Source organism: Nicotiana tabacum, chromosome 10 (genome assembly GCF_000715075.1).
Source record: "Nicotiana tabacum cultivar K326 chromosome 10, ASM71507v2, whole genome shotgun sequence".
Classification (NCBI taxonomy): Eukaryota; Viridiplantae; Streptophyta; class Magnoliopsida; order Solanales; family Solanaceae; genus Nicotiana; species Nicotiana tabacum.
In genome coordinates this window covers 22012056-22028094 of record NC_134089.1, presented here as the reverse complement: position 1 = coordinate 22028094, position 16039 = coordinate 22012056, and the positions used below count along the sequence as shown (strand labels likewise).

The following is a 16039-nucleotide window of genomic DNA, read 5'->3' as shown; positions in this document are numbered from 1 at the left end:
GCACAAGAAGTCAGAATGCTTCCACGCCTCAATCACGAGAAAGCTATCATTCTCTGGGGTTTCATCTGGAAGATCAGGAACATCTTCCTTGATGAACTTCTGTAGACATAACGTAGTCAAGTAGAAGAACGTCTTTTGTTACCAACGCTTGAAATCCATCCCGAAAATTTTTTCAGGTTTCTCTGCCGGTGCCAACGCCGGAGTTCGACTTGTCGATGCGTTGGCAGTCATCATCGGAACAACTTGATTTCCGTCATTCGCCATTTTTACTGTAAAAATGACACAAACAAATGTTTAAAACTGGAGTAAAAAATCACGTAGATTTTAGTCTCCAACAAAACGCCACGAAGGCTTTAAAACTGGAGTAAAAATCACGTAGATTTTAATCTCCAACAAACCGCCACGAAGGCTTTACTCTCCAAACGGGAGTACACAAAAACCACAAAGGTTATAGTTTCCAGAATAATAAAAGTAACACAAATACATAAATTAAAATTATTAAATTCCTTAAGCTTTTTGTTCCTTCTGTACTTGTAAATAATGATTCTGGAAATTAGAACGTTAGCTTATAAACGTAAATATAAATAAAACAGAAATTAATTCGAGCCCACTGAATTCACAGTGTTTCCTTAAGGAATTTAATCCCCTCCTAGTACCCAAAGTTATGGATTATTTTCTCTCAGGATAGAACGAATTACACACTGGTATAGCGGTACTTCAAACCCCAGTGTTTCAGCGAATACAAAGTTCGGCAGCAAATCACACTTATGGATGCTTTGTTTGTAGTTAAAAACAATGTAGAATAAGGAGGACAACTCAGAAGTCGAATGGAAATTCTGAGAGGAAGGAATGCAAAGTATAGCCGATGTTGAATTCTTACTGAAGAGAATATCAAATTGCAATTCGTTTTTCCAGTGTATACGCAGTGTATACAGAGTGTATATCCAGTGTATACAGAGTGTATATTAAGTGTATACAGAGTGTTTCGAGTGTTTTTTCCTATGTGTTCTCTTTCTCTCCAACTTATGCTCTATTTATAGCAATTATTTGAGAGAAATCTGCCCCATCTATGGTGCAACAAGCACTAGGCTATCATGGAGAAAACACTTACATGGTGGAATGTACACTTGCTTGGTGGGAGGAGCACTTGCACCATTGTGGGAGGTGCACTAGGCTGCTTATTTCTTAGTGTTGCAACATAATACACGGATTGGAAAACATCCGTTACAAACACGGATTATATCGCGTTAATATTCACTATTAACAAATAAATTTGGTCCAAAAAATTAATCAATTGACCAAATCCGAATCCCATTTCTCATTCACTCTAATTTTAAGACTATTTCATCTTAAACAAAAACTCAACAGTTAGATCCTAACATCTCACTTAGGCCTTGTTTGGTAAATTAATCTAAACACAAATAATTATTAAGCAGATTATCAAATGGCTAATCTCAATTACTGTCGCAATTGTTGCAATGTTCAATAACGATGTCGTAATTTATAGTACTTTAAATCTTGAATTTTAAATCATAGTACACTATTAAATGGGCATCTCCAATTGCAAGAAGGATTTTGGAATATGAGCATGGGATAACTTTAAACTCAAGGTCGCGCACTTGAGAGAAGGAAAACGGCAATTGAGGGAACATATCTTATAAGGTTGCCAACCAGGTCATCTGGGAGATTCTTTTCATGCTCGTACTACCTGATATTACAGTCCAAGTCCAGTCAGTGTATTATATGAATACAAACTAAGTATTAAATATGATAGCATGGAAGCAACCTCTCAAGTGAGGGAACCACATCCTCCATCAACGTTAATAATAATAGTCATAACCATTTTAAACAGCATTTTTACTTTCATGTTGTAACCTTTCCACGACAATGTCTTTCAGGGACTTTTATTTCATGGACTACTATATTTTAGATGAAACTATTTTAAAAATTCTGCATCGTTGCTTAATAGCTTTTTCTAATGTCTCAAGTGGATATATACATTTCAGATTTCCATAAGATAGTTTAATTCTGCACCAATTAGTTGGTAACTGAGAGCAATTTCATCAAAGAGATAAAATGCATGAGCAAATCAAGTACAATTACCAATATGCATATAATAATTGCAGCAAGAAGTTATATTCAAAAGGATAGGAAACATATATACACAAATTTTGGTTACCAAAAACAATAAAGCAAAGCAGTAATAACCCAAGGAATACTCAACGCGGTTAGACTGAATCGAAGAAAGAAATAGGACAGGGACCGAGAGAACAAAACATACAAATATCATAAAGTCGTCGGCGAGCTAGAGAGTACACTGTACAGGGCTTCACTACAACAACTTTTGTTGATGGAGAATAATAATATATAAAGACAATAGTTTTCTTAAATTAGGTAATCCCTACCTAACAATTCATTATTCATGTATTATTATTAATCACATAGCAATTCATACATTATTATTGTCTGTATAAACAATCCTTGCATTATAACATTCATATTACAAATAGTAAATCAAACAATCCCTAAGTCTATTCAATCAGTATCAAATGTTGTAATTGGTAATTAAACTTATTCACTATCTTATTTTTAAAAATAATTACGCCGATATCCAGGTTTATATTATTTGTGAAAAAAATTGTACTATTCTTTCTGAGATGAAGTGAGTATTTAATTTTTGATGAAGTGTGTAGCTTCTTTTGAATAACCTTTGCATTACAAGATGAAGGCACAATAGTTGATAACCATCCAACAAATAAATTAGGTCACAACACGAAGGTTTAGTAGTTAATAACCATCCAACAAATCTCAAAATCCCGCAAACTCTTGGGACAAAAAGATTAAAACATCTCGAAAATCCTTATAAACTCTTGAAATATTTTACAAGGAGATCATGACATCTCGAAAATTCAATAAACTCTTAGAATATTCACAAAAGATTCAAAACATCTCGGAAATCCCATAAGTTCTTGGGGATTTCACAAAAAGAAAGACATCAAATTATATTTTCTCAAACTCGAAGTACCGAAGTGTTGCCTGACGTTCTTGATATCAAATACAACACAAGGAGATCCCATCATCCTAACAACTTGTTTGGATGGTTAATTATTACTTGTTGTATTGTATCATATTGTTACTTTAAATACAATGTCTGTTTTGATTGTTATTTGATTATTATTATATCGTATCATATTGTATCAGTAATTCCGTCGTTACGTAACGACAAAAAATGCTACTTTATGGAATGACCGATTTGGTGTGGTCGCGTCGTTCTCTTATTTTTTTCTGTCATCTTGCCCTTCCATACTATTAAATAATCATGTTTGATATACAATCTATCCAAATATTGTATACATCAAAACTATACAGTGCAATACAATACAATATTATACGATGTATTATGAAATGATACATAACAACCATCCAAATAAGTTGTAAGTTCGAGAAATATGTTGTTCCAATCCTCGCATCACATAGAACAATTAGGAGAGAAGGGTTAAAGGAACGAATAGAATTTTATCCCTAACTAATTAATAAAATCACTCTTCTTTGATTTTTGTGATTGCAGTTAAAAAAAACCATCCCAGATGATAATGAAATGGTGTGCCAAATGGCATATATTATATTATATCCCATTCTACGTGACACTTAAATAAGATAAAATATTTTTTTAATTAAAACTAATTTAACCTTAAATAAACTATTGGAATATCATGGCTTACAAAAAAGTTTTAAAAAAAAATCTTCCTTTTTTGAATTTCATGCACAATCAAGTTCCGTCGTGTAAATTAAGACGAGGGAGTAGCATAAATAATGGTATTAAATTAAATTAAAACGTGGTAGATTATGTACCAAATCTTTTTGTCCCCTATATTAATACAAAACTCCAAGAAAATGATTCCCAACAAATACTACTCCTACCTTTACCTACTACTAACTCTGACTCCAGCAGTGTACTGTACTTTGTTTATTATTGCCTCCAATTGAACACCCTTTTTTACTTTTCTGTGTTAATTAATTCTGTAGATTTCCTATTTCTTCTATTAACCCACAAAAATTTCAGTTCAAATCTTACACTAAAACCCTATTACATAGCCTCTCCCAAACAATGTCTTTATCTGTTCCTCATTTCATCTCTGTCCGATTCTCCGACCTCAATGGATTTAAGGTCAGTTTTTTCTTTCCTTTTAATTTCTGTTTGGTTACCTAGAAAATGATGCCATTGCAAAGAATGCCCATTTATTTGTTAAGTACAGTATTTTTGATTTGTGCAACAGCTTGATGGTGCTCAATTACTTGCATTTTCTGTGGTTTTTTATGTGATCTTTTGCATTTGCACTATTAGGTAAAAGTGTGAGTTTTTAAGCTGTAGGTGAAGGCACATGGTTTGCCAAAGCATATAAGGAGAGATTTTAAAGTGTTAGCAGTTACATCAATGTCAAAGGAAGCATCAAATTATATACCAGCAGCTCCTATATTCCTACCTGAAGGACCATGGCAGCAGGTGAGAGACTTTTATACAAACTAGTGGCTATCTTATTCAACTATATCAATTCTACTCTATTTGGGCTCATTTCATTCCGATACTAAATTAGGAGTTCTCTGTTAATAGAAGTTATCTAAATTATAATACTTATATGTATACTAACATATTGTAGCAGGTTACTTGCCTTATTTTGAAAATTATAAATTCCACCTTTTGTGGAGGCTTACTTGTAAATGCCTTTTGGGGCGACCTGATAGTGTAAAATATTCTTCACGCTGTCATAGTATATAAGTTAAATGTTATCAAGTGTTGTTATCTCTTTGTTTTGACTGTTTTGTCTGATGAGATTGAGATTCTAGTTTCCTATACAGGTGTGCCTATTATATAATCTGGATTGAGGAATAAAAATAAATATGGCCATCCTAAGCTACTCTAATAGGTATTTTACTATTGCTACGACATTTGTAGCTAGAGATGAGATGGATAATTGGTGCCAACATTTTAGAGAAGTGCTAGTGTAATTATGTACAACCATCATTTCAGGAGAAAGCATGCAGAGTTCTATTGTAAGCTCAAAATCGTTCGAATCTATATGATATGATAGGATTGAATAGTCTTTTTTCCTGAACCTCATTGCTTCAGTACTCTCGCCTTGTTCCTGAAAATTAGTTCTTAAAAGGGACAAATGATTATTCAGGACTACTATATGATATAAATTTTTTCTCTAGACACTTAGACTGCTTCAAATCTGTAGATTCCTGGTGGAGTTACTGCTGCAAAGGGCTTCAAAGCTGCTGGGATGTATGGTGGATTGCGTGCTCTCGGAGAGAAGCCTGATCTCGCGCTCGTCACTTGTGATGTAGATGCCATATCTGCAGGTCAGCTACCCTGATATAGTCCTAGGTCATCAGTGTTGAGCTTTTCTTAGGTTCATGAGTGGAAAATTATATTGTCGTTCGTTTAATATCCCTCCCTCCTTCCCCCCATCCACAACTTCCTTGAAAGAGAAAAGGAATACACCTATTTGGTGGTTGTGTTAAAACTTACCATCTAACAACCAACCGATAGAAACCGATGAATCAGGAATCACTTTTTTCTTTTTCTTTTCTTTCATCCAGGGGCATTTACTACAAACGTTGTTGCAGCTGCACCTGTACTATACTGTAAAAGCGCACTAAATGCATCAAAAACGGTATGTAGGAGAAACTGTACTTATTGTTTTGCCTCTCACTTGTGGTAAAGGAACTCTTTTTCATATTTAGAACTGTCAACTCTCAACTTTCACGTGCTATTGTAATTCCGCACTCTGCATAATGTTTGTTTAACCTATATTGACTTAAGCGATGATGTTATACGACAAGCAGCAAAGTCGTTGCAATTGGTGACTATTGAGCGGAAAAAGGTTTTAAATTAAGCTATCGTGCTATATTATTAGCTGCTTTCACATGTTTAAGGACGATGCTTTTGTATAAATCTGTTTTATTAGAAGAAAAGGACGCATCTCCATTTATATTTAGGAATGACCTCAAACTTTCATGAATTATTACTATTTTGTGAATCCAAGAGGCTTATTAGAAGTATATATAAGTAACCTGCTGTCATAGATTGCTTGCAGCAAACATGACTACTTCTAAAGTTTTGTCTTCTTATAAGAATACTGCTACTTTTCAGGCTCGTGCGGTACTGATAAATGCTGGTCAAGCTAATGCGGCAACGGTAATTTCTCCTGAGTTTGAATTGGAAGCCCAATCTTTGAACTTCAGTACAAAGGGGGGTGTATCTCTACCTCTAGTTTCAATTTGATTGCCAGTAAAATCAAAGCAGACTCATCCAACTTCTCAAAGAAGGGATAGGCTTGAAGTGATAAGTAGTGACTGTCATATCACTTTCTTTCTGCGTTAATTTATAATGTGACTTGATAGTTTCAAAATTTCCTTTTCAGGGTGATGCAGGTTATCAGGATGTAATAGAGTGCTCAAGTGCACTAGCTAAGGTTTGCAGTTTTCATTTTGTCCATATTAATTTAGACTTTAGATGTTAGGTTTCTGATAGCATTTTTCAATTGTGACAGTTACTTCAACTGAAGCAAGATGAAGTCTTGATCGAATCAACTGGTGTAATAGGTCAAAGAATAAAGAAGGTAAACGCTAACGTGTTGCACTTAATTGTTTTTTCCTAAGTGCTTGAACCTCCTTCTTGCATATAGCAATGCACAGTGTTGGACGCCTTGAATTTACATTTCTTTGGCATATATGTGTGTGCTTTTACTGTGCGAACTTTTTCCCCTGACCAGTAACCTCATCTTTTATGTTTTACATCACTTGTAGGAGGCACTTCTCAACTCACTCCCACACCTTGTTAGGCAGCTTTCATCAACTGTGGAGGGGTAACCTCCTTTTTTTCCTGTATAAATTGCATCATCAGATTTTATCCTATAATAATTGTATTTCTTTCTTCCACCTCATATTCTTTCTTTATACAGACCTGTTTGGTTTTGTATTCATGCATTCTCATAATGAACTTCTATCCATTCTAAATGGCCTCTTCTGCTTAGGGATTTGCTGATCTCATATGTGCATTTGCAGGGCAGATTCTGCAGCTGTAGCTATAACGACCACTGATCTTGTTAGTAAGAGTGTGGCAGTTGAAACAGAGGTAAGAAGATTAGCTTTCCCGACATTGTTGTGCTTGTTATGATTAAGATTCTTGGATGCTAATATTCATTACTCTCCGAATTTGTATGACAGTTTGAATCAATCTATTTATTTTGGTTGAATTTTACTAGATCATTATTAAGGTCTTGATAAAAATTTCATTAAGTTTTTTTAAAATATTCAAGTTCCATTTTCTAAATTAAATTAATTAATATTAATACTTCAAAATTTTGACATTGTTGTGTTGCATAAAATTGGATGAACAATATGATAATAACTGTTTGAGGCGTTACAATTTGTAACCATGGAGACTGCCAAACCATGAAAGAAATAAAGCAAAGGTGGAAAATGTAAAAGAAATCAACTAACTTCTGGGATTATAGCTGGAGGAGAAGATTACACCGAATTTCCTTTAGTCGGGTTAAAAGATGTTCTGCTGCTGGAACTCCAATTCCTTGCTTACTGTCAAGCACTAAGAAATCAACAGCGTGATGCTGTTTCACTATGCATCGTCTATAGCTTGAAGCCTTAAAATTCTTGCTGGTTGATAGTGCATCAGCAGTCGTTGGTAGCTCCAGAATAGGAGTAGCCTGATGTGTATGAATCTCTATGCTTGTGCATGTTGCATTTAGTTTTGCGGTTATACCAATCCTCTTTTTTTATTTTGTTTGCAATGAATCACATTGAACATTTAAATCCTCTTGATGTTGGTCAATTTTTTTTGCATAAGTTAAAACCGAGAAATGGTTAGTAAGAGCTTTTGCAAGAAAAAAATGAGGTTAAGAGTGCTAGAGATTTTTTCTTTTTGGAGGGTGGAAAAGGATGGAGGTCTCTTCTCTTGTTATCTTATACTGTTTCTTGGAGTACGATTTTCTGAAAAAGAAAAGTAAGTAAATGCATGTGAACTTAATAGGTCGCTGGCGGGTTTTGCCCATATTCAATTTACAACTAATGACAACTTTCCTTTACTCACTATAAAGACAAGAAGAGTTTTCGGTAGATATGAAATTAAATTTTCAGTCACATTTAAGATAATGCATTAGATGGGGAGCTTTAACCAAGGATAAAGCCCATGAGTTGGAGGGGAGGTTATCAGCTATGGGAGCTTAGAGTAGTGGAGACGCGAGCACTATGTGGTCAACGACGGCGAACTGTGTGAGGGAGGCGGCGAGAGAGGTGCTAGGTATATCAAAGGGTTTTTCTGGCAGGCACCAAAGCGACTGGTGGTGGAATGACGTAGTCCAAGGTAAAGTGGAGGCGAAGAAGGAAGCGTACGTGAAGTTGGCAGGGAGCACAAGCGAGGAGGAGAGGAGAGCGAATAGAGAGGTACAAAGTGGCTAGGAAGGAGGCAAAGTTGGTGGTCACGGAGGCTAAGAATGCAGCGTTTAGTCGTCTATACGAAGAATTGGGGGAGAAAGGCGGGGACATGAAGTTGTTTCGGCTGGCTAAAGCGAGGGAGAGGAAGGCCCGGGATCTGGACCAAGTAAGGCGCATCAAAGACGAGGATGGTAGAGTATTGATGGGGGAGTCCCAGATTAAGCAGAGATGGCAGACTTACTTCTATGGTTTTCTAAATGAGGAGGGGGACCGAGATATAGTGCTAGGGGACTTGGGGCATTCGGAGAGTCTTCGAGATTTTAGGTATTGCAGGCGCATTAAGGTGGAGGAGGTCGTGGGGGCTTTGCGTAAGATGAGTAGGGGTAGAGCGATCGGGCCAGATAAAATTCCGGTTGAGTTTTGGTAGTGTGTGGGTAGAGCAGGATTGGAGTGGCTGACTGGGTTGTTCAATGTAAATTTTTAGGACGAAGAGGATGCCGGATGAGTGGAGATCGAGTACAGTGGTACCGTTGTACAAGAACAAAGGTGATATCCAGTGTTGTAACAATTATAGGGGTATCAAGTTACTTAGCTATACCATGAAAGTCTGGGAAAGGGTGGTGGAGGTGCGGGTGAGGAAGACGACGTCTATATCCGACAATCAATTTGGGTTCATGCCGGGTCGCTCCGCTACGGAAGCTATCCACCTTATTAGGAGGTTGGTGGAACAATACAGGGATAAGAAGAAGGATCTGCATATGGTGTTTATTGACTTGGAGAAAGCGTACGACAAGGTTCCTAGGGAGGTGCTCTGGAGATGTATTAAGGCAAAGGACGTGTCGGTAGCCTACATAAGAGCGATCAAGGACATGTATGATGGAGCTAAGACTAAGGTTAGGACTGTGGGAGGCGACTCGGAGCATTTTCCGGTTGTTATGGGATTACACCAAGGCTCTGTGCTTAGCTCGTTCTTATTTGCCTTGGTGATGGATGCATTGACACACCATATTCAAGGGGATGTGTCATGGTGTATGTTATTTGCTGATGACATAGTTCTAATTGATGAGACGAGGGTTGGTGCTAACGAGAGATTAGAGGTTTGGAGACAAACCCTCGAGTCTAAGGGTTTCAAATTTAGCAAGTCTAAGACAGAGTACCTGGAGTGCAAGTTTAGCGCTGAGTCGAGGGAAGTAGGCAGGGACGTGAGGCTTGGATCACAGGTCACCCCGAAGAGAGATAGCTTCAAGTACCTTGGGTCGATGATTCAGGGGGACGGAGAGATCGACGAGGACGTCACTCACCGTATAGGGGCGGGCTGGATGAAATGGAGGCTTGCATCTGGAATTTTGTGTGACAAGAAAGTACCACCGACACTCAAAGGTAAGTTTTATAGAGCTGTGGTTAGACCGGTCATGTTGTATGGGGCAGAGTGTTGGCCGGTTAAGAACTTCCATATCCAGAGGATGAAGGTAGCAGAGATGAGGATGCTGAGGTGGATGTGCGGGCACACTAGGATAGACAAGATTATGAATGAAGATATTCGGAAGAAAGTGTGTGTGGCCCCTGTGGATGACAAGATGCGGGAAGCGAGGCTCAGATGGTTCGGGCACGTGCAGAGGAGAAGCCTTGATGCGCCAGTGAGGAGGTGTGAGCGGTTGGCCGTGGTGGGTACGAGAAGAGGTAGAGGGAGGCCTGAGTATTGGGGAGAGGTGATCAGGCAGGAGATGATACGACTGCAGATTTCCGAGGACATGGCCCTTGATAGGAAGGTCGGGAGGTCAAGCATTAGGGTTGTAAGTTAGGGGGTAATAGAACTTTCCTTACTTCATACCGAGGGTGAGGCGGGGTTGGATTAGGGTTGATCTTAGTTGGCTTGCAGTTTATGTTGAATCCACACTATCCTTGTTGTTTATCTTAGCCCCGGGCCTTAGATACTGGTTACTATTATTGCATGTCATTCATCTTTTGGTTGTTATACTTCTGTTACTATTACGGTTTCTACTGGAGTTACTAATAAATTGTCTTTTCTTGTTTTTTATTTCCGTCTTTCTGAGTCGAGGGTCTATCGGAAACAGTCTCTCTGCCCTATCGTTGTAAGGGTAAGGTCTGCGTACACATTACGGTCCCCAGACCCCACTTGGTGTGATTTTACTGGGTAGTTGTTGTTGTTGTATTTAAGATAATGCATTACTGGTGACATGCTGTGCTATCACCGACCATCAAAAGCAGTAACTTAGCATCTAGGCGAAATCAATGCATAATCTGACTCAAGACTATCTGCAGTTTGTGTATCTTAAAATTTTCACATTTGGAAAACTATAATGAGTATGTAATGATATATATATCTGTACTTATGGTCAGGTCAGAGGAACTCGAATAAGAGTTGGGGGCATGGCAAAGGGTTCTGGGATGATTCATCCTAACATGGCAACAATGCTTGGTGTAAGTATCTTCGGAATTCCGCTGTTTCTCCCTTAAGCAGTGAGAGTATCTTACTGGATTTGAAATGCAACTTTGCAGGTTGTAACTACCGATGCCTCGGTAACAAGTGATGTTTGGAGAAAGATGGTACAAGTTGCTGTAAATCGAAGTTTTAATCAAATTACTGTAAGTAAGAAATTTACATAGAATTAATACTTCAGACGTATACGATTCTGACCTGCATGAGGACTGGAGTTCAATGGTAGAAATTTGCACTGAGTTGCATGTGGACATTTCTGTTGTATTTGATTATCATTTATCAAATGAAGCAGCAACATTTGAGTTCACTGAAAGAATACTTATTAAATAGATCAAGTCCATATTCTCCTTATTCTTTTTATTTTTCTTCTTGTTCGACCTATATGTAAGCTGATTAAAGTAAAGCTTTAGATTCTTGAACCTTATGCAAGTTGTTTCTACCTTGTGTGCAAGTCTGAGGAAGAGAGATTTGATGTAGTGCGTTTATGCTACATCAGTGCTAGTAGAAGTTTTTTGCATGATCTATCTGAAATGTATTGTTTTTTCTGTTATGTTGAGGAGTCGTATGTTATTTTCTTGGTTGCATCTCTAGAATGGTTTAAGTTTTAAGTTGTGTGGTTTTATCAAATTCATTTTCCCATAATGCTAAAATATTACCTGCTTGATTTGACTCAGCCTGTTCACATATCTCAAATGATTTCACGTTGATATGCTTTGTCTGGCCCCTTTCTGTTTAATGATGTCATCTCGATGCACTCAGTGATTCCATTGCATGATCTAAACCCAGGTGCATATATTTTGACAGGTTGATGGAGACACCAGTACAAATGATGCTGTCATTGCTCTGGCCAGCGGACTTTCAGAATCATATGAGATTTCTTCTTTGAACTGCTCCGAGGCAGAACACCTACAGAACTGCCTTGATGCTGTATGTGCTGTTATTTCCTTTTTATTGCTTTACAGCTTGTTTGGATGGTTGTACGTATCGTTTCATAATGTATCGTATCGTACTGTATTGTATTGTACTGTATTGTTTGATAAATACAATGTTTGGATAGATTATGTCGTTTGCCATCGTTTCACGATATCACGCACCAGCACTATGAAGAATAAATTTGTAATATTATAAAGAAAAATTATGATACATAGTAAAATTATTATATAAAAAAGTAGGGTAAATGATAAAAAGAATTATTTAATAATAATTAAGGGTGAGATTGAGAGAAAAAAACAAGGTAACAACGCGACCACACCAAATTGGTCGTTACATAAAGTGACACATTTCGTCGTTATGTAACGACGGATTTAACGATACGATACAATAAAATTTAAATAACAATCAAAACAAACATCGTATTTAAAGTAACAATACGATACAATACAATGGGTAACAACCATCCAAACAAGCTGTTATTCTCATGCGGACTAGTCTATCTTGACATAAACACAACCAGGATGGGGTTTTTGTTACTATCAGTTCCCGATTGAGAATTAGCACTTCCAACCTTCTCATGTCAGTGTACTATATACCTTAATACTTCCTTTGAGTCTCTTCTTTGCTTCTTTTGTTGCCTTATGTGATGGTAGAAGAGTTACATTTGTGATGCAGTGTAAGTATTTTCAGATGATGATTTCACCATATATGCTAATTGTTTCTGTGACTTTTAATTACATGATCTTTGTGTTGTATAGTTCATCCTGCACTCTTTTGTCATTGGTTTCACCATAATGGACTGCATGCTGGTCACTTTCAAGCAAAAAGCATGTATATAGCTTAGCAAATTTACAGGTCACAATAGTCACAAACGAAGATCCTCATGATCTGTGATGGTTTATGAACATGATAATAAAGGGACGTCCTTATAACTGATAAACTAAATAAATAAATAGTTTAGGAATATCCTTTCAGGAGTATTGACTTGATTCCACTACAGGTAATGCAGGGTCTAGCAAAATCAATAGCTTGGGATGGTGAAGGAGCAACATGTTTGATTGAGGTCTGTATTTCTTTATTAAGTTCCTTATGAGCTTTGACCAACTTCCATTTGCTCCTAGTCTTGTTTCTTAAACATGCATAAGCTTAGCAACCAACTCTAGAAAGGTAATTCTCCTCTGATATTTTCATTTAAGCTATTTGATCATAGATGAGTACTAGAAAAGAATGATTAAATGGATGGCTGAGTAGCTGAGGTATAGGAGTAAGAACCTAGAGATCCCAGGTTCAGATCTCAACTACAACACTCAGTGTGAGTTCATTTCTTCAGCTTTGGCGGGCAGATTACTGCTTGTGGGTTCTAAGGTCGAACAGGCTGTTTGGACTGTAGTTGAGGTGCGATTTGGACACCATCAGAAAGAAAAAAATGATTGAATTGGTTAGCATAGTTGAGTTTGTTAGGGATAAATTGAAAAGGTGTCAAAGATGGAAAAGTATATCTTGTATTGGTATATGAATGGAGGTCATAAAATAAATTGGCATTATCTTATTTTGATACAAATACTGGAGGATGGTGGCTTTGCTATATGAGTAAAGAGAACAAGCTCTATTGGAGTGCTCGAATTAAACACAGATTATGGTAGGGAGAAGGTGCTAGTGTATTTATATATAGCATACACGCATTAATTCTATCTTTGGTTTGACTCTTGATTTCAATTCTTTCGTTACTTGCAATTGGCATGATAAAGGACAATCATGTAAGTGGAGAAGGGTAGAGAGCAGACTTATTATCCACTGAATTTCGTAACACTCCCTAGCTCTCGGGTATTTCTTGGTTATCAAACGTTAAGAAGAAAAAGGGCAATAATGTGTTTTCATTTTGACCAAAAAAAATTTCAATGTGGCTTCCTATATAATTTTTGTCAGTTTGTTGATAAGCATATATAAACCAGTAGCTTCTAGAATCAATAGTTTGTTATTTTTCATGCAGTACTTCCTCTTTTGATCTGTGACATGTCTGCCTTAACCTCCTCCATCCACACCCCCTCTGTGACATGTTTGTCTTTAATTGGACTTAGGTGAGGGTTGCCGGTGCTGATAACGAAGCTGATGCAGCAAAGATTGCTCGTTCAGTGGCGGCTTCTTCACTTGTCAAGGTATGGAGTGAATTAACTTTACATATCTATTTGGAGCAGTCTTGAAAGTATATTTAAATGATGCTTTCCTTTCTAATATATAATCAGGCTGCTGTATACGGTAGGGATCCCAATTGGGGCCGTATTGCTTGTGCTGCTGGCTATGCAGGGATTCCTTTCAACTCCGACAAGCTTCAGATATCACTTGGAGATATTGTGCTTATGGAAGCAGGGCAACCACTTCCATTTGATAGGTATGGAGAATGATACCCCACAATTTTATTGCTTTATTAGTCATGGGCCGTGGTATTGCCTTGTGTCAGTTCTTATCTCAAAAGGGAACTATCACGCTTCTTAAAGAGCCGGCTACAAGCACGCTAACCAACTCATTTTGCTTAAGTTTGGATGCTACTGTCATTTTCTGACCAAAACCTATCCGATTCCTTTAGCTCTTATATATTTAATTTTCCTGGTGGGACTCTAGCCATATAGAGCGTATGATAATTCTGTTGTTTGGATATATCTCTATCTCAAATTGTTGGCTGTCGATCCTGTATTCAGTAGGCCAATTTTGGATGCTAGACCTAAAGTACTTACCACCTCATCTGTACACTCTTCCGCAGAACTTTTTCCTTTCTCTTTTTGTATGTCTTTTGCTAATATTCTCTCTTTGGACATCATGAAATCTTGGGTCCTTTTGCAGGGTTGCAGCTAGCAATTATCTCCGAAAGGCTGGTGATGTCCACGGCACTGTCGAAATTCAAATATCAACCGGTAAGTTTCACATACATAAACAGGCATGTTCATATTCATATTCTACTTCCTCTGCAGTGGTGGAAGTATCATGATGAAAGTAAACCAACTCCATGGCATCACACATAGCTCTAGAGATATATTTACCCAGAAGAGAGTCTATGCAACCTAGTCTTTGGAGAGTGCATTGACTTGATTTTGTTTATAAGATGGTGCAAGCTGTGACTCGTCTCTACATGCTATCCAATTTCTGTTGCTTGAGGCGTTGAGAACAATACTGGCACGAAAATTGCTGTTCCAAAGTTCAAGTCAAATTGATATATTTTCTTTTTGTGCCAATCCCCACTCCCAAACCCAGGAAAAAGAACCAATTTTCCTCTTTATCCAGTCCAAAATTGACATTCATACCTTAAATAAACTGGGAAAATTTTTCACTGTCCAAGAATTCATTTAGATTAACTTAATACTAACTCGTTAGTTCAGACTTGATGAAACATCTTTTTAACAACTATTCTTAACTTCACATGTTGAGTCCACCTCAACATAGGAGCGTTTTAAAAATCTTCCTTTTGAGCTCCGTGATAGCAAAAGTGGGTCATATTCTCTGGTTGGCTGGAACAAATCGACATCTACTCTATATTTTCTCAGTTTCCAGTGCGACTATTAGTTTGATAGCGCACCCTTCCAAAGTATGAAGCTCTCTCACAATGAGCTATGTGTGTTCCTGAAATTCTTTCTTACCCTCCGGTCCCACCTTCCGAGGTGCATGGAAGACAACGCAACAAGAATCTACTATCTTATCTTTGCTTCTATATCTTTGCCCGTGCATAAATATCTTTGTGGCATTTGCAAGACTAAGGCATTATGTCCGCTAGTTCAGGCCATCATGGATTTGTTTATATCCACTGTAGTTTTTGTGGCTTCTGTCTGTATTAACAAGAATCTTGTACTGCAAGTATAAATAATAGTCTCTGTGTTTTCCATGCACAGGTGATGGTCCAGGAAGCGGACTAGCATGGGGTTGTGACTTGAGTTATGATTATGTCAAAATTAATGCAGAGTACACGACATGAAACAAGAGCGGTAGTTCAAAGATTGAAGTCTCTCCTAATAAGCAGTTCCCATTTAGCCATTATTATGGGTTTTGTAGTTGTAAAATCCCTGCTAAATGCAAATAACATGTAAGGATACTGCTGGGACTAGCAGAATTTTGCTAGATGTACAAAACCTTTCTAAATTGTTAATTTTAGTTAATGTCGTCATTTTTTCAGAAGTTTAGGCTCTCCATAAAAGTTAGACT

At 37.4% G+C, this 16039-nt stretch overlaps 1 protein-coding gene across 2 annotated transcripts; it reads left to right on the top strand.

Moving 5' to 3' along the window:
* Positions 1-3898: 3898 nt before the first annotated feature.
* Positions 3899-16012, top strand: LOC107799701 (arginine biosynthesis bifunctional protein ArgJ, chloroplastic). 2 transcript variants are annotated; one of them, XM_075222707.1, is made up of 17 exons: positions 3899-4168; positions 4373-4504; positions 5241-5364; positions 5605-5678; positions 6158-6202; positions 6429-6479; positions 6558-6626; positions 6814-6872; positions 7072-7141; positions 10819-10899; positions 10978-11064; positions 11723-11845; positions 12852-12914; positions 13930-14007; positions 14095-14240; positions 14690-14760; positions 15730-16012. In XM_075222707.1, exons 1-17 carry the CDS (start codon positions 4109-4111, stop codon positions 15810-15812), a joined length of 1416 nt encoding a protein of 471 aa, XP_075078808.1. In that variant the 5' UTR covers positions 3899-4108; the 3' UTR covers positions 15813-16012. The 2 variants fall into 2 exon arrangements, with proteins under 2 accessions (XP_075078808.1, XP_075078809.1); XM_075222708.1 differs by having other exon boundaries at positions 4027-4168; positions 4367-4504.
* Positions 16013-16039: the final 27 nt, after the last annotated feature.